General features: G+C 32.4%; 1 protein-coding gene across 2 annotated transcripts in view; it reads left to right on the top strand.

Annotated features, from left to right (window-relative positions):
- Nucleotides 1-26,211, top strand: part of SUPT3H (SPT3 homolog, SAGA and STAGA complex component) — a 485,803-nt gene that overhangs the window by 226,524 nt on the left and 233,068 nt on the right. For both annotated transcript variants that reach the window (XM_054569443.1, XM_054569444.1), the window contains exon 3: nucleotides 9,965-10,049. In XM_054569443.1, coding sequence (XP_054425418.1) covers nucleotides 9,965-10,049 — 85 coding nt within the window. The remainder of the gene's footprint in view (nucleotides 1-9,964; nucleotides 10,050-26,211) is intronic.

Below are 26,211 nucleotides of genomic sequence, written 5' to 3'. Positions count from 1 at the left end.
GAGTGTTCTTTTTTCTCCAGATCTTCTCCAACACTGTTGTTTGTCGATATACTGATAATAGCTACTTTGACAGGTGTGAAGTTATAGCTCATTGTGGTTTTGATTTGCATTTCCTTGATTATTAGTGATGTTGAGCATTTTTTCATATGTCTGTTCATCTATATTCCTATTTGGAGAAGTATCTCTTCATGTTCTCTGCCCACTTTTTATGTGGATGCTTGTTTTTTTTGATGTTGAGCGGTTTGAATTCTTTATATATTTTGGATATTAGCCCCTTTTTGGATATATCATTTGCAAATATATTCTCTTATTTAGTATGTTTCCTTTTTGTTTTGTTGATGGTTTCCTTCTATTTTTCACAGAACTAGAACAAATAATTTAAAAATTTATATGGAACCACAAAAGACCCAGAATAGCTGAGTCAATATTGAAGAAAAAGGCCCTGGCTCAGTATCTCAGATGGTTAGAGCAGAGGGTCAATACCTGGTGAGGGCACATACACCAGTACACCAATGAATGCATAAATAAGTGGAACAATAAGTCAATGTTTTGCTCTTTTTGTCTCTTTCTTTCTTTCTCCTCCTTTCTCTCTGAGTTAGAAGAGGGCATGGGGGGATAAATGGTAATGGAAAAAATACAATAAAAATAATAAAATAAACAAAAATTTTATTAAAATACATAAAAATTTTATTAAAATACAGAGAATGTAGAATAAAGTTGGAGGTATCATGCTACCTGGTATCAAACTATATTATAAGTCTATAGTAATCAAAACAGCATGGTACTGGCATAAAAACAGATACATAGGTCAATGGAACAGAATAGAAAAACCCAGAAGTAAACCCACATCTATACAGTCAATATGTAACAAAGGAGACAAGAATATACATTGGGGAAAACTCAGTCTCCATAATACATGGTGTTAGAAAAACTAGACAGATCCATGCAAAAATATGAAATAATACCACTTTCTTACATCATATACATAAATAAACTCATGAATCAGAGACTTAAATGTAAGATCTGAAACCCTAAAACTTCTAGAAAAAACAGAGACAATAAACTCTTTGACATTGGTCTTATTTTTTATTTTTATTTTTTTGTGATATGTCTTCTAGGACAAAGACAACAAAAGCAAAACTAAACAAATGCAACTACATCAAACTGAAAAGCTTTTGCATTACATAGGCTTAAAAATTAGTTATACAAAGTAATTGAGCCAGGCTTTCTTTATAGTATTTTATTAATCTTTGGTAAATGAGCATTTAAAACTAATTTGTCTAATTTGTTACAGTTTTTTACTCATTTAATATGGTATTGTAGAAGTTGATTTCTAGATGCGCCCCCCAATTCCCCGCCCCGCCCCCAAAAAAAGGCTCACCGCTTGCCTCTAACTGGGATTGGTAACCCTGAGATGGTGGTTTAGCTTCTGACCTTAATTTTTGTTCTTTTAAAATACGATGAGTGGACTAAATCTTTAGTCCTTCCCTGACCTAACATGCTGTAACTGGTATACTTCTCATCCATTATCTTTTCTGTTCCTCTAGTCAGGAGTGCTTAAAATCATTTGCTTTATGCAGCTCTTTATTTCAGTTTGAATATTGGGATATTTGCTCCTGAGGACTGTAAGATATATGAGAAAATTTGCTCTATGAATTGTTAGAAGAAATTCACATGCATGTATCATTTTTGCAAACTTCCTTAGATGCACATTTTCATACTTTTTGCTGTGATAATTCTAGGTGAGCTTTCCAAGGCAAGTCTTTGGTTTTTAAAAAATTATCTAATTTATTTCTTCTCCTTCCCACTTGTTAAAAGCTATTTCTCTTACACATTAAAAATTAATAAGGGTTTATGTTAGTATTTCATACTGCCTTCCTTTCCCTATACTGTGTTTCCCATCTCCTGATTCTGTTCTGTGTTATCTGTTATTTCATCTTTTTAACATAGAAATCATTTATTAATTTATTATATTATATATATTGTTTTTTGTATCCTTTCCTCATTTTTATGGAAACTCCACTCTTTTTTTTAATCTGTTTTGTTCATGGATGACCCTAAGCAACTACAACATACTAGGTACTCAGTATGCAATTGTTGATTGAGTAATTAATACCCATAGGTGATATAAATTGTTTGCTTTTCATGTTTACCCTGTCTTAACTTTTACTTTAAACAAACATATGTATTTTTATTTTTCCCATTGGTATTGTAAATTTTATATATCATGAAGATAATTATATAATCTTGTTTTTCTTGAATTTTCAGATATTTATACTTATTTCATGGCATGTTATAAAATTCTAAAAAGAGTCTTAAAGTTCACTTACATTATAGATGAATATATGCTATAGTAAAGATGTGGAGGGAATGGATGCTGAAAAATCAAGCAAGCTATGACAAAATAGAAAAACTTTTGTCCTAGGTATTGATATTTTAATTTATTTATCACATTGGCCTTTTTGGAGCCAATGTTAATTGAATTCCTTTCTTCCTTTGAAAAACAGGTAAAGTCATAGAGGTCTATGAAAATTAGAGGTTATAAAAATAGAAGAGTAAGGATATTTTGCATGTGTTTATAACTGTCTGATTGCCTTAAATGACTGATCATAGTCAAATTTATGCACCTTTTCCCCCTTTGGACTCTGGGTAAGTTATTCTCAACAAATATTGGTTAAGAATGACATAAACAGTATGATGTCTGTGTTTGCATGTGCTGTCTAGGGCCAGGTAAACTGACTAAAGTTCAGTGAGGGCTCTAGTCTGCTATTCACTCTAATTCCAGTTAGGAGAAATTTCTAGGTATTATAGTAATACGCAGCCTATGAAAGTATAATCAAATAAGTAGTTTGAAGGGAAAAAGGAAACTTCTTTTGGGGACAGAAAGTCACTCATGGTCTTCTTAGACCAAGCAGTAGTCACAGGGTCTCTATTCCAAAGTAATGTCAATTACCTCAATGTCAATTACCTGAGGTAAAAAAGTGTCCAAAAACCAGAAGTTAAAAAAAAAAAAAAAAGTAACTTAACTTCCAATACCACAGCAATTAGTTAACCACAGCATCCAGAATAATTTAACCACATTAGAGTTTCCATCCAGTGGTAAGTACTGAAAGCAGCTCAGGTCCCAAGAAGACTCACACATGGCAGTAAAGAAATGTCTCTTTGTCTTTTCTTTTATGTTTTGTTCCTGAATGCTTTAAGAGAACATCTGCTTGTGGGCCTTGTGTTCTTTTTTGACTGGCCCAGCTGGTTCTCTATCACAGATTTTTATCATACTTTCCCCCTGATCTCTTCTTCAGAATTTTTCCCGCCCCCCAGCATTATTGAGGTAAAATTGACTTATAAAATTATAAGATATTTAAAGTGTACAATGTGATGACTTGATATACATATACAGTGTCAAAGGATCTCTTTTATTAAAGAATCCCCTTTATTAAAATTTAATCAGTCCCTCCACTCTGTTCTTAATTAGAGCTTGAGAATTTGAAAAGAGGTATTTTAAACCCAGAAGCAGACCCTGTTAAATACACTGAAAAAGAATAATATAAAATTCTATGAAAATATCCACAAGTACAAACACTATAGGCTTTTTCTTTTTTTAATTCTTTAACGGCAATGGGATGTTTTCACATACAGGACCAAGAATAAACTGTAGCCTCATTGCCCTTCCCCTGCTTGTTTTTATTCACTTTTTCATTCTATTAGGCATTAAAACTCAGTATTTCTTCTTAATTTCATGGTTGTTACTCAATTTAATGCAAATCAATTTTCTTACAAATATTTTCTTATAAAATAATTTTCTTATAATTATCAAAAACACAGTTTTTTAGGATTTAAGGATTATAGTTGCTTTCATAGGCCAAAATCAAATATGTGAAAAGGCACCATTTTTGTTCACATGGAAGTAAAATCAACATATAACATTATTAGTTTCATGAGTACAAAATGATGGTTCAATATTTGTGTACTTGGAGAAACGACCATCGTATCAAGTCTATTTATCTGTCACCATATATAGTTACAAAATTTCTTTCCTTGTAATAAAGACTTTTAAGATCTACTCTCAGCAAGTTTCAAATAAGATTACAGTATTATTAACAATAGTCAACATGCCGTACATCACATCCCCATGACTCACTTATTTTGTAGCTGGAAGTTTGTACCTTTTGAATCCATTCATCCATTTCACACATACACACCCAACCACATACATGTTTTCTGTATCTGTGAACTTTGTTTTTTGTTTCAAAATATGAGATCATACAGTATTTATTTGTCTTTCTCTTTCTGACTTATTTCACTTAGCATAATGCCTTCAAGGTCTAAACATTTTGTTGCAAATAACAAGATTTCATTTTTGTTAATGGCAGAAATTGCTTGTATGTGTATGTAAATAAATAACATCTTTATCCATAGGTGGATACTTAGGTTCTTTTCATATCTTAGTTATTTTAAATAATACTGCAATGAACTTGGCAGTACATATATTTTTTTGAACTAGTATTTTCATTTTGTTCAGATGAATACCCAGAAGTGGGATTGCTAGATCATGTAGTGGTACTATTTTCAATTTTTTGAAGAACCTCCAAAACATTTTCCAAAGTGGCTGCACCAATTTACATCTCCACCAACTATCCACAAGTGTTAGTTTTCCTCCACATCCTCACCAGCATTTATTTCTTGTCTTTTTGATAACATCCCTTCTCACAGGTGTGAGGTAACATCTTATTTTGTTTTTGATTTCCATTTCCCTTATGATTCGTGATATTGAGCATCTTTTAATGTACCTGTTGGCTGTCTGTATGTCTTCTTTGTAAAAATGTCAATTCAGATCCTCTGCCCATTTTTAATTGGATTGTTTGGTTGGTTGTTTTTGCTATTGAGTTATGTGAGTTTATTTATGTTTTATATTAACCCCTTATCAGATATATAATTTGCAAATATTTTCTCTCAATCAGTATATTGCCTTTTTATTTTGTAGATTATTTCCTTTGTTCTGCGGAAGCTTTTTTGTTGATGTAGTCCCACTTCTTTATTTTAGCCTTTGCTCTTGGTGTCAGAACCAAAACAGTCATTGCCAAGACCAATGTCAAGGAGGTTTTATGCCTGTGTTTTCTTCTAGGAGTTTATGGTTTCAGGTACATTCAGATCTTTACTCCATTTTGAATTTTTGTGTAGAGTGTATGATAGTAGTTTGGTTTCATTATTTTGCGTATGACTGTCCAGTTTTCCCAACATCATTTATTGAAGAGACTGTCGTTTTTTTCGTTGTATATTCTTGTCTTTTTTGTTGTAAATCAATTGACCATATATATGTGAGTTTATTTCTGGGTTCTTCATAGTGTTTCATTGATTTATGTCTTTTTTTAAAAATTGTCAGTACCATCCTGTTTTGATTACTATAGCTTTGCAGTTGAAAAGGTAGCTTCAAAGTCATCTAATCCAATACCCTCCTTTCGTTTCTGAGGAACTGAGGTACCCAGAAAAGTTATTTACCCAAGGTTACAGTATTACTTGGCAGCAGAATGGGAACTAGGACCAGGTTATCTAACTTGTAGTCTGATTTCTTTTCATTGTAACTGACTCCCCCTTTTCGGAGCGCATGGCTAGGATGTACCTGGGACTTCCTAGCTGCCTATTGTAGTCTTCTTAGTGGATCATGGCCATTGAACTGTATCTGTTTTTCTAGGCTCACATCTCTGGCCCCTTATTCAGCAGGGTGCTGTTGCTTCTCTTGAGTAGAGGCAGTGACTGCAGAGAGATTCAGCTGGTAGCTTCTCCTCACCCACTGACTATCATAAACCTCATCCTCAACTTCACAGAATTATCTACAAATGAATGGCTAAATTCCCCATGTGCTATTTGTTTCTCTATTTTGAGACCCTGGAACTGAAATACTAAGGGTAAATTGTGTGAAAGTAAATATACAACTTTTATTCATTCATTCTTTCTCTTAAAAGAAACTTTCCTGGCTTGCCCTTTTCTTGGGCAAAGTAAATCATGACCTTTCAGTATTAATTAGGCTGATTTATTTGGTAGAGAATTATCTGGAAATCCCTCTAGTCCCAGGCAAACTGGAACAGTTGGTAATGCTAATAATTATGTGTGTGGGGGGTGTGTGTTTGTATTTTTCTTTCATATATATATATATGAGAGAAAAAGGTCTTCTCATGTCATTGAATAAAGTAATTTTTTCCTTCCATTTAAAAAAAAACATTTTTTAAAGCTAATGTTAGACTTGGGGTAGTGAACACACAATACAGTGTATAGTGTACAGATTTTGTAAAATCGTGCACCCGAAACCTGTACATTTCGTTAACCAGTGTTGCTCCAATAAATTCAATAAAAAGGATAAGAATAAAGCTGATGTTATAAACAACTGAAATAAAGATTGGTTGTTTTTTGAGGATGCACAGTGCTGATAGTAATATTCAGGGTATATTTTAAAAAATTTGTTTTCTGTATATTGGATATATCCCTAATTAGTTTTTCTTTTTTCTATTCTGTACTTTCTGTTATTAGATATCTTACCTTATTGGGTGTCTATTTAAAGGATATCTCTCAATTTTAGACTCTGTTGGGCATACATATAACATACAAAAATAGTGAATGGCTTAGTTGTAAGTTCTGCAGGCTTTTTGGAACAGTAGCTCATGGTTTTTTTGAACATGCATCTGCCCATATCTTAGTATAAGTATACAGAATGAGTAGTGTAACTTTACCTCATCAGTAATCTTGCTCATTTCCTACTTTCATTTTGCACTAGACAGAGAATTGCAGTTAGCTTCCCAGTGATCAGTGAGATATTTCTTCCTGGGACTCACTAACACCAGCCTTGTTTGGGTCAGAAGATAGGGTGTAATGGCTCTGCTACTATCATCATTGTGTGGAGTTCAGCAGGATTGCTTTGGACCTGCTACTTGTGACCACAGTTATCAAAGCAATAGTCCTTTCTAAAATGGAGGCTGTGTGTAACAGCAAGAAGCTACTGTGGGAGACCAGGGAAGTGGGAGCCCTTTCAGGAAATTTTCCTGAAGGACCTTTAATAGAAGCTGGTCTAACAGTGCAGGTGTCATTACAGGCATCTGGCATTATGTGACGGAATTGAGTATCAGACTCTACTAGTTGGGACAAGACCCAGGACACGTCAGTCAAAGCATCGATGAGTGGTAAAGTAGATCTTTCAGAGGAGAAAATAATCAAAAGATTTTGTAAGTGTTAATTACTTGGATTTTGTCTTTAAGTGATGTAAAAATATTACGTACGTTGCCAAGCAAGAAGGAAGTGGCTGTGACTAGGTGTGGTGGTTTTTATTTCCATTTCCCAAAAACTACTATGGCAGTATCTTGTTTTCTGTGTGTGAGGAAAATATTGACAGAACTACTATGAGAAAAACTGGAATTAAAGTTGAGGTATAAATAACCCTGAAAATAAAACAATATACTCATCAAATCCCATCCCTAGTTATATGTCTTTAGCTGGTTTTAGAGGTATTTATGCTAATGTCTATTTTAGTAAAAAAAAGTTTTAGCTTCTCATTAAATCTTAGGATAAAGCTTGATAATTATTTTTATGTTTTATTAACATGTGTTTTTTAAAGTTTAGTAATTTCTTACCTAAAGAGATTAAAATAGTTTTTAAAATTTTATTGAATATATTGGGGTGGCATTGGTTAATAAAATTCTATAGGTTTCATGTGTACAGTTCTATAATATACCATCTGATACATGCACTGTGTGTTTACCACTCAAAGTCACGTCTCCTTCTGTCACCATATATTTGATCCCCTTTACTCTTCTCTACCATCCCTCCACCCACCCCCGTTCCCTGTGGTAACCACCATACTGTGCCTGAGTTTTTGTTTGTATTATTATATCTATCATTTGTTGTTTTCAGTTTCTATCCCATATATGAGTGAAACAATATAGTTCTTGACTTTCCACATCTGACTTATTTTGCTTAGCATGATATTCTCAAGATCTATTCATGTTGTAGCAAATGGCAGTATTCCTCCTTTCTTATGGCTGACTAGTATTCCATTGTATATATGTGCTACATTTTCTTTATCCAATACTCTATCAAAGGGTACTTTGGTTTTGTGCATGTCTTGACCACCATGAATAATGCTGCAGTGAATATAGGGATACATATATCTTTATGAATAGATATTTTTAAAATTTCCAGATAGATACCCAGAGAGGGATTGCTGGATCATATGGTAACTCTGTTCTTAATTTTTGAGGAACCTCCACAGTTTTCCATAGTGGCCGTACCTATTTACATTCCTACCAGCAGTGAATGAGAGTTCCTTTTTCTCCACAACCTCTCCAACCCTTTTTATTACTTATCTTATTGATAATAGCCATTGTAGCAGGTATGAGGTATATCTTGTGATTTTGATTTGCATTTCCCTAAGAGCTAGTGAAGTCAAGCATCTTTTCATATATCTGTTGGCCATTTGTATGTCTACTTCAAATCTCACTACAGAAAATACAGTGATCAAATTGAAATGATTGATTAAAAGATAAAACAGCAAATTCAATTCATAATTCTAGTAAAAAACATTTTAAAAACACTTTAAGCTCTTCACTAGAGTTATGAATTGAGTTTGCTGTTTTATCTTTTAGTCAGTTATTTCACTTTGATAACTTTGCATTTTTTCTGTAGTGAGATTTGAAGTAACTTAAAGTAATGGAAGGGACACTTTGTTTACACAGTCCAAAGAATGAAATAACTGAGTATATCAGTGAGCACAACAGAAGAGTTTCACTCTCTTAATAGTGTCTGATGTATAAAAGGATTCAGTTTTGATGCAGTCCAATTTATTAATTTTTTCTTTTGTTGTCTATGCTTTTGGTGTCATACTTAAGAAACCATACCAAATTCAAGATCATGAGTTTCCCCTTTGTTCTAAGAGTTTTATAGCTGTAGCTCTTAAATTTAGGTCTTTGATCTATTTTGAGTTCATTCCCCCACACCAATTATCGAAAAGACTCTTCTTTTGAAATGACGTGTTCTTTCCATCATTATGGAAAATCAATTGATCATATATGTAAGGATTTATTTTTCATTTCTCTATTCTTTTTTCTATTTATCTGTCCTTTCAGGACAGTACCACAGCTTTTCTCTTCATAGATAGATAGCCTTGGGTGCTATAGACAAGTTATCACCATCTGGCTGTTAACTTTTCTCAGCTTTTCTCGATATTAGGTTCTGCAAATGAACCTACCTTGCTTGTTGCATTCTTTCCTATACCTTGAGTACTATGCTAGTTGAAATCCAGGCTATAGGTTGCTATGAATAAATTTAGGCTGCAGGGCTCTTTTATATGTTGAACTGTACTTTCTCATCATGTCTGACTTCTGTGTTCCCTTCCCTACTGCTGATTACAGCATGCTTTAAAAATAAGTTTTTAATACAGTATTGTGCATTTTTGAATGCTCTCTACCAGGAAGTGATTCTCTAGTTCATTTTAAAAGTAAGAATAGGACTTTTCAAAAAGAGTTTTGTAATCCATTCTTGATAACCAACTTGTGTGTAATGAGAAATGATAACTTAACAGTATTCACATAAATTTTTCTTAGCAACTTTTAATTACATTATATACTATTATAACTTTCTTTATGGCTATTAATATATTACTGTTTTGACAATTTGGATATGGTAACATGATTTTCTGGTTGCCAGTGTTATGAAGTGGTTGTTAGTTTTTTGTTTTGAAATAGTAAATTTACACAAATCAAGAAATAGCATTGATAATACTGCATTCTTTTTTGAATTTTCAGCTTGTGTAGAATAGATGCAGTTTTTTGCCCATAAAAATTTGTACCTCCACTCTGTCATTTGTGAGAACGATTTGTACTTTATTAAATATATTATTATAATAAATATTTTTCACCTTTTCCTTTCTTAATTTTACAGTTCCTAATATTGGTGTGATTAATTTTTTTTTCTTTTTTTGCAGGTTTTCTTTAGGTGATGCTAGGAGGCCTCTTCATGAAACAGCAGTTTTGGTAGAAGATGTGGTACACACTCAGTTAATTAATCTGGTAAGAGCATGTATAATCCTATTTGGTATTTATCATCTGCATTCTGTTTATGTTGGGATTGCAACCCAGTCGTGTTTTCTTTAAAGATCATATTTACATTTGGAATTTTTTTGTCATCTTATTGAGATATAGTTGTACAACAAAAATGTTTTGACAACTTATTGTCATGTGACAACACACTCAATGATACAGATATTTTCTTCATCACAAAAAGTTTCCACATGCTTTCCATGTAAATTAGTTTCTTTCAGTCACTCTCTAACCCTTGGTAACAGGTTTCATAATCTGTATTCTGTCACTATATAAACATAGTTTTTCTAGAAGTCTTTTTAAAACTTTTTTATTTTGAATTTTAGACATCAAAATACTGCACAAATAGTGGAGAGAAATCCTAGGTAATCCTCAACTTCCTCTGTTAACATCTGATATAACTGTAGTACAATGATCAGAACCAGGAAATAATATGGGTACAATACTGTTAATATAATTATCTACCATATTTGAATTTCATTAATTTTCCTTTTAATGTCCTTTCCTGCTCTAGGAGTCAATTCAGGATAAAACACTAATTAGTTATCATGCCTTGTTGTCTTTGTAGTGTTCTCTGATCTATTAGAGTTCCTCAGTGTTTTCTTGTCTTTCAGGACCTTGACACTTTTGAAAAGTACTAGGCAGTTATATTGTAGAATACTCTTCTTTTTCAATTGGTCTGATGTTTTCTTATGATTAGAATGTGGCTCTGCTTTTAGGGGAAGAATACCACAGAAATTATGGGTCTTTCTCAGTGTATCATATCAAGAAGTTTATGTTGTTAATTTGTCTTATTTGTGATACCTTGATAACTTGGTTAAGGTGGTATATGCTGAATTTTTTTCACTATAATAAAGTTACTTTTTAAAATTTTGTTGTTAATATGTATCTTATGGGAGATATTTTATGACTATGCAAATTTTTTTTCTTGGAAAATTTCTGCCCATAAATTTTAACATTCATCAGTATATTTTTTTGAGATAATCATTACTATATATTTGCCTTAATAGTGGTTTTCTATTTCCTTTTCTTACTTTTCTATTTTTTAATTCCAATTATCTTAAAAGGACTAGCTATCCTTTATCAATATATATTTATTCAATTTTTAATGTGTGTGTATATATATATACACCAATGTATATTTAAATTTCATATTTAGGATCATTTGCAGTAATACCACTATTTTTATCACTCACATTGTACTAGTGATAGGAACTCCGTCATGTTCCTTCTCCATTTTTTAAATCAGGTTTTTGAGCCTATGTTCAAAAAATGTCTATTTTGATCCTATATATTAGGGATATTAGTCCTTTGAGTATATGTTAATAATATATTGTTGCAGTATGTCAGTTATCTTTTGGCTTGTTTTTTATCTTAGCATAGTCAAATACATTAATCATTTATTGCCTTTGGATTTTGAATCACAGTTAGAAAGACTCTTCCTTATACCAAATTTAGAGAGGAAATCACTCAATCTTGCCTTCTAATACTTGCATGGGTTTTAATTTTGACATTTAGATCCCTAATCCATCTGTAGATTATTTTTGTTACTGTGTGAGCTATGGATGTAATCTTTTCTCAAATGACTACCCAATTACACATCACTATTTATTAAAAATTCTATTCTTTCCCTAATGATTTCTGATACCTCCTTTATCATATACTGCATTAGCATTAGGGTAGATTTCTGATTTTGTATTCTATACCAGTGGTTAATTTGTCTCCACATGTGCTAATAGGACATTTTTAATTATACAGGTTTTATAGAAATATTTTAAAAATTGTTACACCTTGTCTCACCTTGTAATTTTTCTTTGTCAGTGTGCTCTTGGCTACTCTTGTATGTTTATTTTTCCATGTGGAAGTTAGTATTAAATTTTGTAGGTCCATAAAATAGCCTGTTGGTATTCATATTGAGATTGCGTGAATTTATAAATTTAGAGAGAACTACGTCTTTAGAATGTTGAATCAATTTAAGGATAGGGGATGTCTTTACATTTTTTCAAGACTACTTTTGTGTCTTTCAGGAGTGTTTTAACATTTTTCTTCTATAGGCTTCATATAATTCTTGTTAGATTTATTCATAAGTGTAATATTCTTTGTTGTTCTTGCTAATGGACTTTCTCTATAATTACCATGATAGCTGAAAACTTCTGAAATTTACTGAAATACGTAAGTCTACAGATTCAAAAACTGAACACACTTAAACAGGGTAAACCCAAAGAAATGCATGTTCAAACTACTGAATACTAAAGTCATAATATATCTGACAGCAGCTAGATTTCATTTTACCATAGGGGAATAATGGTCTGAAACAGCTGAATTTTGGTTAGGAAAAAAATGGGGACTAAAAAGAAATGGTAGTTCTGTTTTTAATATTTTAAGAAACCCTGTACTGTTTTCTACAGTGGCTATACCAATCTATGTTACTACTACCAGTACCCTAGGGTTCCCTCTTCTCCACATCCCTGCTAACACTTGCTCTTTCTTTATCTATTTGACAATAATCATTCTAACAGGTGATATCTCTTTGTGGTTTTGATTTGCATTTCTCTGATGATAAGTGATGCTGAGCATCTTTTCATATACTTGTTGGCCATTTGTGTGTCTTAGGAAAAATGTCTGTTCAGATCCTTTCCCATTTTTTAAGTTTGGCAACACTTTTATGCGTATGTTTTATTTGATTATTACTAAATCTCAGTAAGGAAAACAGAATGAATATTATTATTCCTAATTTGAATGGCCAAGTGAAGAAAAATGATTGGCCCAAAGTAACAAGCTTATTAAGTGGTAGGAGTGGAACTAGAATTGAGGTTTCCTGAGTCCCATCTGTGTAATTTTAAAAATAATAATTATTATTATTTTTCCTATAGTGTTATATGAGATACCTCTATATTTTGGCTATTAACCTCTTATCAGATATATGGTTTACTAATATTTTCTCCCATTTCATAGGTTGCCTTTTCATTTTATGGATTGTTACTGATTATTTGCTTGCACTAGCCTTTTAATTTAATAAGATTTCAGTTGTTTATTTTTGCTTTTGTTACTTATGCTTTAAGTATCATCTCCAAATAAATCATTGCCAAGACCAGTGTCAAGGAGCTTTTCATCTGTTTTCTCCCAGGAATTTTAGTTTTAGGTCTTACATTTAAGTGTTTAAGTCATTTTGAGCCAGTTTTTATGAGTGGCTCCATTTCATTCTGTTGCATGTAAATATTCAGTTTTCCCATGCCATTTAATGAAGAGATTGCCTTTTCCCCATTGAGTATTCTTGTCTCTTTTGTGAAATATTAGTTGATATATATACCTGGGTATATTTCTGGGGGGTTGATTCTATTTCACTGGTTTATATGTTTGTTTTATGCCAGTATTATATTGTTTTGGCTACTGTAGCTTTGTAATATAGTTTGAAACAAAGAAGTGTGATGTTTCCACCTTTGTTATTCTTTCTCAAGATTACTTGGACTATTCATGATCTTTTGTGATTCTGTATGAATTTTAGCATTCCATATAAATTCTGTGATTTTAAAGACCTTTCTATGTCTGCGAAAAATACCATTGGAATTTTAATAGGGATTAATTACATTAACTCTATAGATGGCTTTGTGTAGTATGGACATTTCAACAATATTAATTATTCCAGTCTGTGGACACAGGATATTTTTCCATTTATCTGTGCTGTCTTCAATTTTTTTCATTCATGTCTTATATACAATAGTTTTCATTGTACTGATACTTCACTTCCTTGGTTAAATTATTCCTAAGTATTTTTTTGGTGCTACCTTAAATGTGATTTTTTTCTTTCTCTTTCAGATGGTTCATTGCTATTGTAAAAAAAAAAAAAAAAAAATGCAACTGATTCTTGTATGTTGACTTTGTATTCGTCAACTTTACTGAATTTGATTTTTAGTTCTAGTAGTTTTTTGGTGGAGTCATTAGGTTTACTACACATAACATAATCTCATCTTCAAACAGAGACAATTTTACATCTTTCTGTCTAATTTGGATACTTATTATTTCTTTCTGTTGCCTAATTTTTGGGTGCAGAACTTCCAGTAGTATGGTTAATAACAAGTGATAAAAAAAAGAGCATACCCTTGTTCTTGATCTTAGAGAAAAAGGGAAAAGCTTTTACTCTTTTACTCTTGAGTATTTTATTAGCTATTGATTTGTCATATACGGCTTTTATTATATTGTGGTATGTTCCTTCTATATATAATTTGTTGAGAGCTTTTCTCACTAAAGTTTCTTGAATCTTGTGAAATGCATTTTTTTCTTCATCTATTATGATGATCATATGATTTTAGCCTTTGATTTATGTAGTATATCATACCTGTTAAGTTGCATATATTGAACTATTCATGCATCCCAAGAGTAAATTCAAATTGATTATAGCGTATGATTTGTTTTAGTGTGCTGTTGTATTTGGTTTACTAGTATTTTGTTGAGAATTTTTGAATCTGTATTCATCAGATATATTGGCCTCTAATTTTCTTTTCTTGTAGTGTCCTTATCTAAATTTGGTATCATTGTAATGCAGGCCTTGTAAATTGAGTTTGGTATTATTCCCTCCTCTTATATTTTTGGAAGAATTTAGGAAGGTGTGCCGTTAATTCTTTAAGTGTTTGGTAGAATCCACTAGTGAAATTGTCTGATGATAGGCTTTTCTTTTTTTGGTAAGTTTTTGATTACTACTTCAACTTCTTAGTTATTATGGTCTGTTCAGATTTTATCTTTCTCCATTATTCCATACTGGAAGGTTGTATGTTTCTAGTAATTTATTCATTGCATCTAGGTTATTCAATTTGTTTTTATGTTACTATTCCTAGTAGCCTCTTAAGATACTTTGTATCCTACTTTTACAATTTTATTCACTGTTTTGTGTATTTGTTTACCTCTTGGAAAAAAGTCTTAGCTTTACTGATTTTTTCTGTTGCTTTTTTAGTCTTTATTTTTTTCTAATCTTTATTATTTCCTTCCTTCTGCAATAGTTTCACTTAGTTTGTTCTTTTCTTATTTCTTATAGTGTAAAGTTAGGTTCTTAATTTGAGATCCTCTTCTTAATAGAGGTATTTATTGCTATAAATTTTCCTCTTAGATCTACTTCGGCTGCATCCCAGAAGTTTCTTTATGTTGTGATTTTGTTTTTGTCTGAATATACTTCCTGTTTTCCCTTTTGATTTCTTTGACACTTTGGCTATTTGGGAGGATGTTGTTGAATTTCCACAATTTGTGGATTTTCCATTTGTCCTCCTGTTACTGAGTTCTATTTTTGTATTTTGGGGGTCAGAAAAAATGCTTGCTCTAATTTCAGTCTGATATTGAAGTGTTTCTTGCCTGCTTCCTGTGCCAGCAGGACTATGCGCAGACTGCAGCTAGGAGGAACTGCAGCCTAGCAATAGGGTTCATTCAGAATTTACAGATGGGCTGAGTTCAGTGACCCTACCTTCATGGTGTTCTGGATCATGGCTGAGAGGGGTAGACATTTTGGGGATCATTGTGTCAGGAGCTGCATATTATTTAATTTGGGAAATACTACAGTGAGACTGATGATAGACTAAATATGTAAGTTTTTCCTTAAATCTTTTCTTCTATTTGTTTCTTTGACCTCTGTTATTCCTCTTGTTTTTTTGGCCTCCATTATTTGTATCTGAGACCTTTGCACTCCCATTCTTTCCCTGATTCTTGCTCAGTACTTCAGCCAGGCCTACCCCCGCTTCTAAATGAGTTCATCTAACTCCACTCTATTCTACTTGTTAAGTACTAACTGGCTCAGGCCCCTGTTAACTCTCCTTACTAGTTTTACATAAAGATTAAGAATGTGTTAAATAATAAAAATACAAATATGAGTAAGCATCCCCTGCTTTCCAAAAGTTTGTTTTAATGCCACTTCGTTTTACAAAAGACCTACCTTAGTACCGGTTTTTGCAAACTGAAAGAAATCTGAAGAGGATTTTTTTTTTTAAGGGAAAATAGTGTTCAGGCTTTGTTTGGTATTGAGCCTTCATAGAGGCAGCAGACCTGGAGCAGGGAGAGTGGGACCACCAGGCTCCTTCCGTGGAACTGTGCTCAGCATCTCAGCATCAGTGGATGATTGCTCTTATAATGCTGTTGATAATAATATACTTTCAAGTTCCCAAACTGTCATGATTTCTGATGACTGTACAGCTGCTTTCATTTTTTATTCATTTTTAGTCAAATGTAGGAAAATCTCTTCATTTTGTGCATAGAATATAACTACCATTTCATTTCAAAATTATATTTGATTTCAGTATATTATCTACCAGATAACTAGTAAGCTATTCAATTTGTTATACTTTTTTCATATCAGAACCAATTTTTCAGAGTTATGCTAATAATCCTTAATTGTGTAAATTAGTAACAAATGTATATGTGTTTAGAGTAATTGCTAGAATCGCCCATCTGGATCAGCGTGCCCTGAGTTGTCTGTGTCTCCCTCACTACCCCACTTCCCCCTCTCAATTCTGATACATTTTAATTGAGCGGTTACTCTCCTGGTAGAGGGAGCTCATGCAAGGCAGCTCAATCCTAATCACCACTTCTGTGAGACATCACTGATGCCACCTCAGTAATCATTTATGTGTATGTTTTAAAATAGTAATAAAGTTTCCTGTGCAGAACTTCAATTATAAGGGTTATCAAAATAGGACAAACTAATATAATTAGTGATTGCGTAAAATAAAGGAAGTAGAGATACCATGGGGACCTCATGAATCACAAAATGGAAATAGCCTTCTAGCTAACTAAATATTCAGACTTTGTACAAAGTCTCAGTAAACCAGAACAAACTATGTGTTTACATGAATGGGATACCGGAGTTCACAAATACCATCTGGGGAAAAAAAATTCTTGGTCTGTTTTGTCTGGTCCTACTGTCGAGTAAATGAAGTACCCCATATTTAGCATAAACAGAACGAAAACACACCCACTTTGTGGAAAACAAACAATTGCACATGTCCGTGTACTGAGTAGTTCAAAATACAGAACATTGTATGTTACTAAAAACTGATTACTTTTATTCATTTGTACTTACAACTTACTTTTCTTATGACTGTAGTGTGGAAATATTCTAATTGTTTGAAGACAGCCCTTATTTCCTGTTGATTGCTCTTAAAGTTTTCTATTTAGTCTTAACTTTCTCTCATATATAACTACCTCATGCCTCAAGAAATACTGTTGTATCTATTTTTTGAAAAAATACATTTTTATTGCTGTTAACAGATATTTAGTTTTTAATCCGTGGCTCCATATGGGCATATTTTAAGTAGACAGCCTCTTTAGCTACATGGTCTCTGAATTCCATGGGTAGTTTGCTACAGCATAACCTAGAGGACCACCCAAGAAGGAATTTCTAATTCTTTTCCCACTATTAGCATCTCTCTCTCTCTCTCTCTCTCTCTCTCTCTCTCTCTCTCTCGCCTGCTGCAGTATATCTCACTAATAGTCAATTATTCAACTCTTCAAGTAAGAGAATCTCAGAGAACAAGTTGATCGTAGTTCCAGCCAGTTATATGTAGTGTCTCAGGTTATGTAGTTTTCTTAACATAGGTGTAAAAACAGTATTTTCTCATTTTTCCTTCATGTGTCAAAGCTTTTCCTTTAGGGTTCTTCATTTTTTTCCCTACTGGTCTACTAAGATCCTGTCACCTGACTTAAGCTAAACTGTATTAGCTGCTTGGATCCTGTGTCATGCTTGGACTTCTGACCAGTGTTGAAAGTTTCAGTTCTGGCTGAAATGTCTTATAAATGCCTAATGCATAGTTCCAAGAATTTCAGATTTACCAAAGAGATGCAGACTTTTCATGAAGTTCTCACTCTCCAGATTGAGTTGCATTACTTACTTAAAGTCGATTGAGATTTGTTCCAACTGGAAATTATGTGGCTGAATTAGTATTATAATGCTGAGAATAATATCCTTTCTTTTGTTAATATCCAGTTTCAGTGAAGTTAAAAAATTATGATTCTGATGGCTTTATGGCTACCTTTATTTCTCTGTCTCAAAGTTAAATATGAGAAAAATCTCTTTGTTTTATGCACAGAGTATAATCACCTGCCATTTAATTTAAAAACCATATTGGATTTTCACTATATGAATTTATCAGCTAACTACAGATGCTTCTCAACTTGTGATGGGCTTACATCATGATAAATCCATTGTAAGTGGAAAGTATCCCTAGTCAAAAATGCATTTAATGTACCTAACCTACCAAACATCATAGCTTCACCTACCCTACCGTAAACATGCTCAGGACAATTACATTTAGCTTATAGTTGGGCAAAATTATCAACACAAACCCTATATTATAAGAAAGTGTTGAATATTTCACTGAATTTACGTAATTATGACTTGCTGCCTCATCCTGGACAGTTACCTTGAGTTTCCTCTTGAGTAATTGCCTTCCTAGCCTTCTTCTCACTAAAAGCAGGAGATGCAGGTGGGTGTTTTTGTAGACATGCTAGGATGCAAAAACACAGAATACCAAAAATTGCTGGCAACACGATACATTGTAGGGTATCGGTTATTTACCCTTATGATCACATGATGACCAGGAGCTGGGGTTCTCTGGTGCTGCCCATCATATGAATCTATCGCATCACGTATCACTAGCCCAGAAAAAGATCACAATTCAAAATTTGAAGTACAGTTTCTACTGAGTACATTTGCTTTTACACTATTGAAGAGTCAAAAAATTGTAAGTCAAATCATCGTGAGGACCATCTGTAGTAAGCCATCCAGTCTGTTCAGTTATGTTTCCATGTGTGAATTGATTTTCAGAGTTACTCTAAATAATATTTAATTATGAAAATTAATAAAGAATAAGCTCATATATGTGAAGAATGGTTGTCTAATCTCCCATCTGTATTAGCAGGCACTGAGTTCTTTCTCTCTTTGTTCTTAACTTGTAATGCCTTTTAATTTGGCAAATGTCTCCCAGTACTCTATCCTCTTTTATCAAATTTTGTGTTCTCATCTGTGTATGAACCAAGATATTGTTTTTAAACTCCTATTCGTCAGTGTCTTTCCAAGATCTCTAAATGTCTCTTTTTGACTTATATCTTTTTATATTCTTTCCTTAGTGTTGCTCTTACTATTGATTAATGTAGAGAGTATAAAGAAAATAAAATAAAAATAAATGTCTACTACATGCCAGGGTGTCTGCTAAAATTATATATATTATAATAATATATATTATATATTATTGTACATACATAGGACTTTTTCAGGTTTAAAAAGTAGCTTACTTCTATTTATAGCCTTTTAAGTTACAAAATTTTAACCAATTAACATTGCCTTTATTTATTGTGTAGATGTAATTGTTTATTATGTAGATGTAATTAAAAGCTTTTATTTCTCAGATTCCAATATTTTTTTCATTTAATTTATTTTCTTTATTTTTTCAAATACATTTGTCTCTGCCTTCCACCACCTTCCCCTGTCCCCTCTTCCTCCTTCCCTCAATCCTGTATTTTTTATATATATATATAAAATACTCAGATCTGAGTGTGTATTTACAGTATTCTGTACTTGAGGAATATATAATTCTTTTTAAAAATATGTGTTTTTTTGAGAGATGTCTATTCAGGTTATTTACTCATGTTATAAATTAGATAGTTTGTCTTCCTGGTGTTGATTTGTGTAAGTTCTTTGTATATTTTGGATATTAAACCCTTGTCTGATGTATTGTTTGCAAATATGTTCTCCCATACAGTCTTTTCCATTTTGATTTTCATGATGGTTTCAGAAGCTTTTTAATTTGATGTAGTCCCATTTATGTTTTTCCTTTTTTCCCTTGTCCTAGGAGATATATTGGCAAAAATATTGCTATGAAAGATATCTGAAATTTTACTGCCTGTGTTTTCCCCCTGGATTTTTATGATATCATGACTTATATTGAAGTTCTTTATCCATTTTGAGGTTTTTTTAGTATATGGAGTAAGTCAGTGGTCTAGTTTTAATTTTTTTTACATGTACCAATACAGTTCTCCCCACACCATTTACTGAATAAACGATCTTTAGTCCTTAGTATGTGCTTGCTTCCCCTGTCAAATATTAATTGACCATAGAGACATGGGTTTATTTCTGGACTCTCTCTTCTGCTCCATTAACTTATGTGTCTGTTCTTATGCCAGTACCAGACTGTTTGGATTACAGTGGCCTTGTAGTACAGTTTGATATCAGGTACTGTGATCCCTCCATTTGTTCTTCTTTCTCAAGATTGCTGGGGGTATTTGGGGTCTTTTCTTTTTTGGTTCCATATACATTTTTGGAATATTTGTTCTAGATCTATGAAATATGCCATTGATATTTTAATAGGAATTACATTGAATCTGTAGATTTTTTGGGGTAGTATGAACACTGTAACGATGTTAATTCTTCTAATCCATGAATATGGTATATTTTTTCCTACAGATTGTTCATAGACATATGAGAAGATGCTCAACATCATTAGCCATTAGAGAAATGCAAATTAAAACAACAATGAGATATCACCTCACTCCTACAAAAAGGTTATCATTAATAAATAAACAAGTGCTGCCAAGGATGTGGATAAAAGGGAACCCTAGTGCATTGTCAGTAGGAATGCAGACTGGTAAAGCAGTATGGAGTTTCCTCAGAAAAATAAAAAATGGAACTACCTTTCACTGCTAGGAATATACCCTAAGAATCCTGAAATGCCAATTCGAAAGAACTTATGCACCCCCATGTTCTTAGCAGCGCTATTTGCAATAGCCAAGATTTGGAAACAGCTAAAGTGCCCATCAGTAGATGAGTGGATAAAACAACTATTGTACACTTACACAATGGAACACTACACAGCAGTAAAAAAGAAGGAATTCTTACCTTTTGCAACAGCATGGATGGAACTGGAGAATATTATGCCAAGTGAAGTAAGCCAGTCAGTGAAAGACAAATACCATATGATCTCATCTATAAGTGGAATCTAATGAATAAAATAAACTAATGAGCAAAATAGAACTAGAGGGAAGGTGGGGACTGATTGAAAGAACATGAAGGAATTAGTCAAAGAACATATATGAATGACCCATGGACATGGGCAACAGTGTAGGTATTGAGTATAGGAGTAGGGGGCAGGCTGTGTGGAGGGGGCAAAGGGAGACAAATTGGGACAATTGTCATAGTGTAAACAATAAAATATTTTAAAAATACGTTTTTTTAGCCCTTCAGATATTGTATTCACATCCATCCTGATATTTTATTTGGGATATAATTTTATATTTCCTGATGAATGTATACATCAATTCTTATGTTCCCAAAATATATTAACTATGTTTAGGTACTTCTCTAGAGTAAATTGTCCTGAAATTCTAAGTAATGTATATAATCTGAAATTCATAAGGTATTATTTCTATATGGAGCACTTATATAAAATTGACTTCAAATTTTTAAAGTTAATGGAAGGAGATGTAAGATATATTAACTGTGTCAATTAGAAAAGGCTTTAAAAAATCTTAAGAATGTTTTGAGACTAATTTTGAAACTGATATTTATTATCAGTAAAATTATACTGACTTCGTACTCTAATCCATATAAAAATTGACAGTAAGCAATAAAAGTCAGTACATACTATAAATATCCTGCTAATTAGTCAGAATGTGTTTAATCTCTTTTTCTCCTTTGCAGTAGAGTAGAAGAAGCAGTATGATGAGGACTAAGGCAATTAGTTACTAAGTCAGGTACTGATAGAAAACATTAAGAAGTGAGAATGTAGGAGCCAAGATTTATGTTTTAGCAAAATAATTGCTAAAAAATACAAATACACAAAATTATAGATACCTAGGTGGTCTAGGATTAAAATTTATAAAATACGTTCCAGAAAGTATATAAAGTAATATCTAAAGTTGCCTAATAAAATTTTTTGGTTTTAGAGACCATCACTCATAAAGTATGATGATTGATATTCACAATGAAGGCTTGAAACAATGAGAGAGTTAATGCATTCAGGATATTCTTTAGAAACTAAAGATAGTGTGTGATACACCTCAGAGGATGTTTCACAATAATAAACTTTGTTTTTTTAATTTGGAAAATGTAGTTAACATACAGTATAACATATTTCTTAAAAGACCAAAAATATTTCCCCCAAAATTTTATGTAAACATTTCTTGATTTAGCAAATGCACTAAAGAAAATAAAAATGTTTAATTTTTAAATTTTCAATCTGTCTACACTTTGACAGAATGGCATCTCTTGGAATAAACATTTTACTTCATACGTACAGTAAACCTAGATAGTTAGAAGGTATTATCTTCATTTTATAGACTTGGAAACTGAAGAACAGAAAACTTAAGCAACTTGCCCAAAATTACACAGCTTAAAACTAGTAGATGCTTAATTCAAGTCATTGCATCTTTAGGGAATTGAAGAATTTTTAGAATGACATATGCTGATTCTTGTACAGGTACAAATGAGTACCTCTCTGACCAAGTATAGTGTATGTACCTCTAAGATTCCTTCTAAATTTGAGTATTCTGAGGTTATCTGAAGTGAAGGGTATTGCTTTTGAAATAGGATTTATATTTTGCAATGGGTTTATGGAGAATAGTGGGGAAAAAAGTGATTGAAAAAGAGAAATCCCAAAAAAGGTTAACAGAATCTTCTTTTGATATGGAAAATACAAGTTCAATTTCAAGTCTCTGATAGAGATTTACCATACTTTATGAAAAGAAAAGGTATTCTTCTTCTACATGAGGAATGTCCCTAGCCAATAAAACATCTGAGGCATAATGGATACTTTTATAACATTGAAGTAGGCATAAATTAATAGACATCTTGACAAAGGTAATTAAATGTATAAGAAAGAATGGATTTAAGCATAGTTGGAAAAGATATTTAAAATATTGTGAATTTTTCCTGAAATTTACCAATTTCTTTTTTGCTTCAAAAAGAAAAGTTCTAGTAAAGCATTTTTCCTGAGTACTGAACTAGCTCCTTGAAAGTTTCCTCTTCAAGACTGTCCTGTTAAGGTCACTAGACTCCAGTAAGACTTGATGATCACTTGAGAAGTAAAATATCTAATAGTACTCCTAACAAATTTCTTAGGGTCCACATATAATGAAGAGACTAATTTTTTCACTCTCTTCTCATGTTATCTTTTACTTTTATCCTAGAAGTCTCAGATTTTTATTCTGTTCAATGATATTGTCTGTGGTTGCTTTAAAAAAATTATTAGTTTTCCTAAATACACAAGCTAAGAATAAGGTTGTTATAAATCCTTTATACTAGAAACTCAGTATTTTTAAATGTTTTTCTTTCATTTTAAAGCAAAAGTGTTAACTTTTTTTTCCCTAAAAATGTTTGGTATTTTCTATCATGTTGGATATAACATAAAGCCAGTGAATTTTCATGTAAATCAGAGATCAGGCAGTGATATAGTTACTATTTTCAAATGTTCCACTTGTGGAAATATGGGAAAATACTAGAATTCAGGTTTTTTTCTCTAACACATCTAATTTATTTGTTCTTTTTTAATGCTAGTCAGGAAGTGAAAGTTCCTTGGATGCAAGAAGTTATTTATCCATGTCATTATTAAAGACTGAATGGCATCTCTCCAAAATAGGGAATGATAATTAATACGTTTTTAAAAATTTACACTTAAGTTTTAAAACCATTTGTTTCTTTGTTTTAATTAAGTCTTTATGCTTGGATAAGCCACTTAGCAACCATTAATAACTAAAACTATGTTTGGATTTCAGAATAGATTTGAATGATGTTGTCAGGAATACATTTCCAATTTTTAAGTGTCAGATAAATTGCACAGAGTTTGTATTAATGCCAAGAATCCATGTTTAGCCATTGATTTATATGAAATCACCTCTGATCACGCCATGTGGACTTTCAGTTGGAGTATCAACAATGTTTCTTAAATATGTACTAGAGAAAGGGATGAAAAAGAAGCTTGTGACTGTATTTTCAAGGTCAATGAATTTCAAACTGAGGAATTTATGTGTAATACTGTAGGCTGCTGGGGGCATTGAAAGTTTTAGAAAGTGGCATTGTCAGGAAAGTGGATAGAATAACTGGCTATTTTTTATAGAATACCGAAAGACTCATGATGCCAGTTCTGGAGAAAGTCTGTTTAAAGGAAAAATGTTGAAATATTTAGGTAAGGGATATTACCATTTCTTAGTTGGATGATGACAGGTTCTGAATGACATTTTAAAATCTGTAAAATAGTCCGTTATGGGTGTAAACCTGTATCAGCAAGAATAAATGAATTAAAAAATGATGAACAATCAAATCTACTATGACAGCTCTCAGTGTTTTCTGTGTGAAAAACTGATAGAAGTACCGAGGTAGTACATTTACTGTACCAATTTGACATTTTCTCACTTCACAGTCAGTGTGACATTGCTAGTTACTGCTGCAAAAATCACAAGACCTTGTGGACCATCAGTTGGGAAATGCTAATAATATGGAAGGGTTTTAGAAACAAACATCCCTGAGTTTGAATCTTGGCTTCCTAACTTGCTAATTATACAAGGTTTAAGCATATTTCTTAATCTCTATGAGTCTTGGTTTACTCATATGTAGGAATTTACCTACTTTGTACATATTATATAAATGAATGCATGTGGATCACCTAACACCAATCTACACTATCTTTTGATGAAAACATGATTTAATTAATGATGGCCCAAAATTTTTATCATAAATATATGAACAACACAGTGACAAAGGCAAAGGCATTAGAAATAGAGTTTAAAAGAGTCATAGCCCTCTGTGTCTGAGTCTTTTCTGTTTTGTCTATTTATGTTGTTTTTTAGAATCCACATATAATTGAAATCATACGGTGTTTGTCTTTCTCTGACTTCTTTATGTTTGCCATATGGGAGGGGTGATGGGGGGATGGGTGAAAAGGTGAAACGGATTAAGGAGTACAAATTGGCAGTTATAAAAATAGTCATTGAGATGTAAAGTACAGCATAGGGAATATAGTCAATCATATTGTAATAACTATGTATGGTGTTAGATGGTTACTGTGCTTACCAGGATGTCCACTTCATTATGTATATAAATTTCTAATCACTATGTTTGTATACCTGAAATTAATATAATATTGTATGTCAACTGTAATTGAAAGTAAATATATAAAAAAAAAAAGAAGAATCCATAGAGGCAGAAAATGAAACCCCTGAAGAAAAAAAAAAAGTCATATGCTGTCTGTATTTCTGAGGCCACTTTTCTGCCTTTGAATGTCACAGCATATCTCTGTTTCTCCTAGTTCTATTAATACTTCTCATTTCTGATATGATTAGAGATCTTACCAGTTAGATAATTTATTATATGTGAAGCTCTCCATTCTCTTCTTGTCTGTTCCCATCTGACTCTATGTTCCTGAGAAGAAACCTGCAGACACAGAGGAGTCTTAATTGCCTTCCTTAATTTCTTTCAATCCTGGGTTTTGAAAGCTTTTCCATAAACTTCATGCTTCCTTATTACATAATTTGAATATAACTTAACTATCGTGAAGCAAGAGCACGATGTTGACTAAAAGCATTTATTTTTCTCTAGCAAATCCTTGAATGTTCTCCTAAATGATTTTTTGGGTTCCATCATTTTGTATTTTAGTGATGACAACTATATTTAGTTTTGTTTCCCACAAATGAATGACTTTGAGAATGTTGTATGAAAAGTTTCCCAACATGCTTGACAAATACATGGAAGGATTTAATAAGCAGATAATGGTGTGGAATTTGAGAGGTAGAACAGAGAAATGGATAAATGGGTAGGTGAAAGGAGGTTCAGTAGATAAAAGAGAGTTCAAGCCCCCTAAATGAACACTGTACAAAATAAGTATAAATTTATTGTTATTATTGGGCCTAAATTAGGTATTTCCTATGAATGCACTTTGTAAAATATGAGCCAATATTTTAATATTACCTTTTCCTTATTGTTTTTATTGTTAATGATGATTTTCTTTTTTACAACCTCTAGCTACTAGAAATCTGGGAGAGTCAATTACTCTGCCTGAGCTCTTGGTGTGTGTGGGGTTTTTGTTTGTTTGTTTTTTTGTGAACTGACCTTTTAAGCATTTTAACTGCTAATACCTAGAAATTTATGAAGGAGACTTCTGTTCAGGGGAAG

This window comes from Pteronotus mesoamericanus, unplaced genomic scaffold (genome assembly GCF_021234165.1).
Source record: "Pteronotus mesoamericanus isolate MK-2021 breed Mesoamerican mustached bat unplaced genomic scaffold, CSHL_Meso_final contig_20, whole genome shotgun sequence".
Classification (NCBI taxonomy): Eukaryota; Metazoa; Chordata; class Mammalia; order Chiroptera; family Mormoopidae; genus Pteronotus; species Pteronotus mesoamericanus.
The sequence above is the reverse complement of the archived record's forward strand: the minus strand, read 5'-3'. Positions and strand labels throughout refer to the sequence as shown.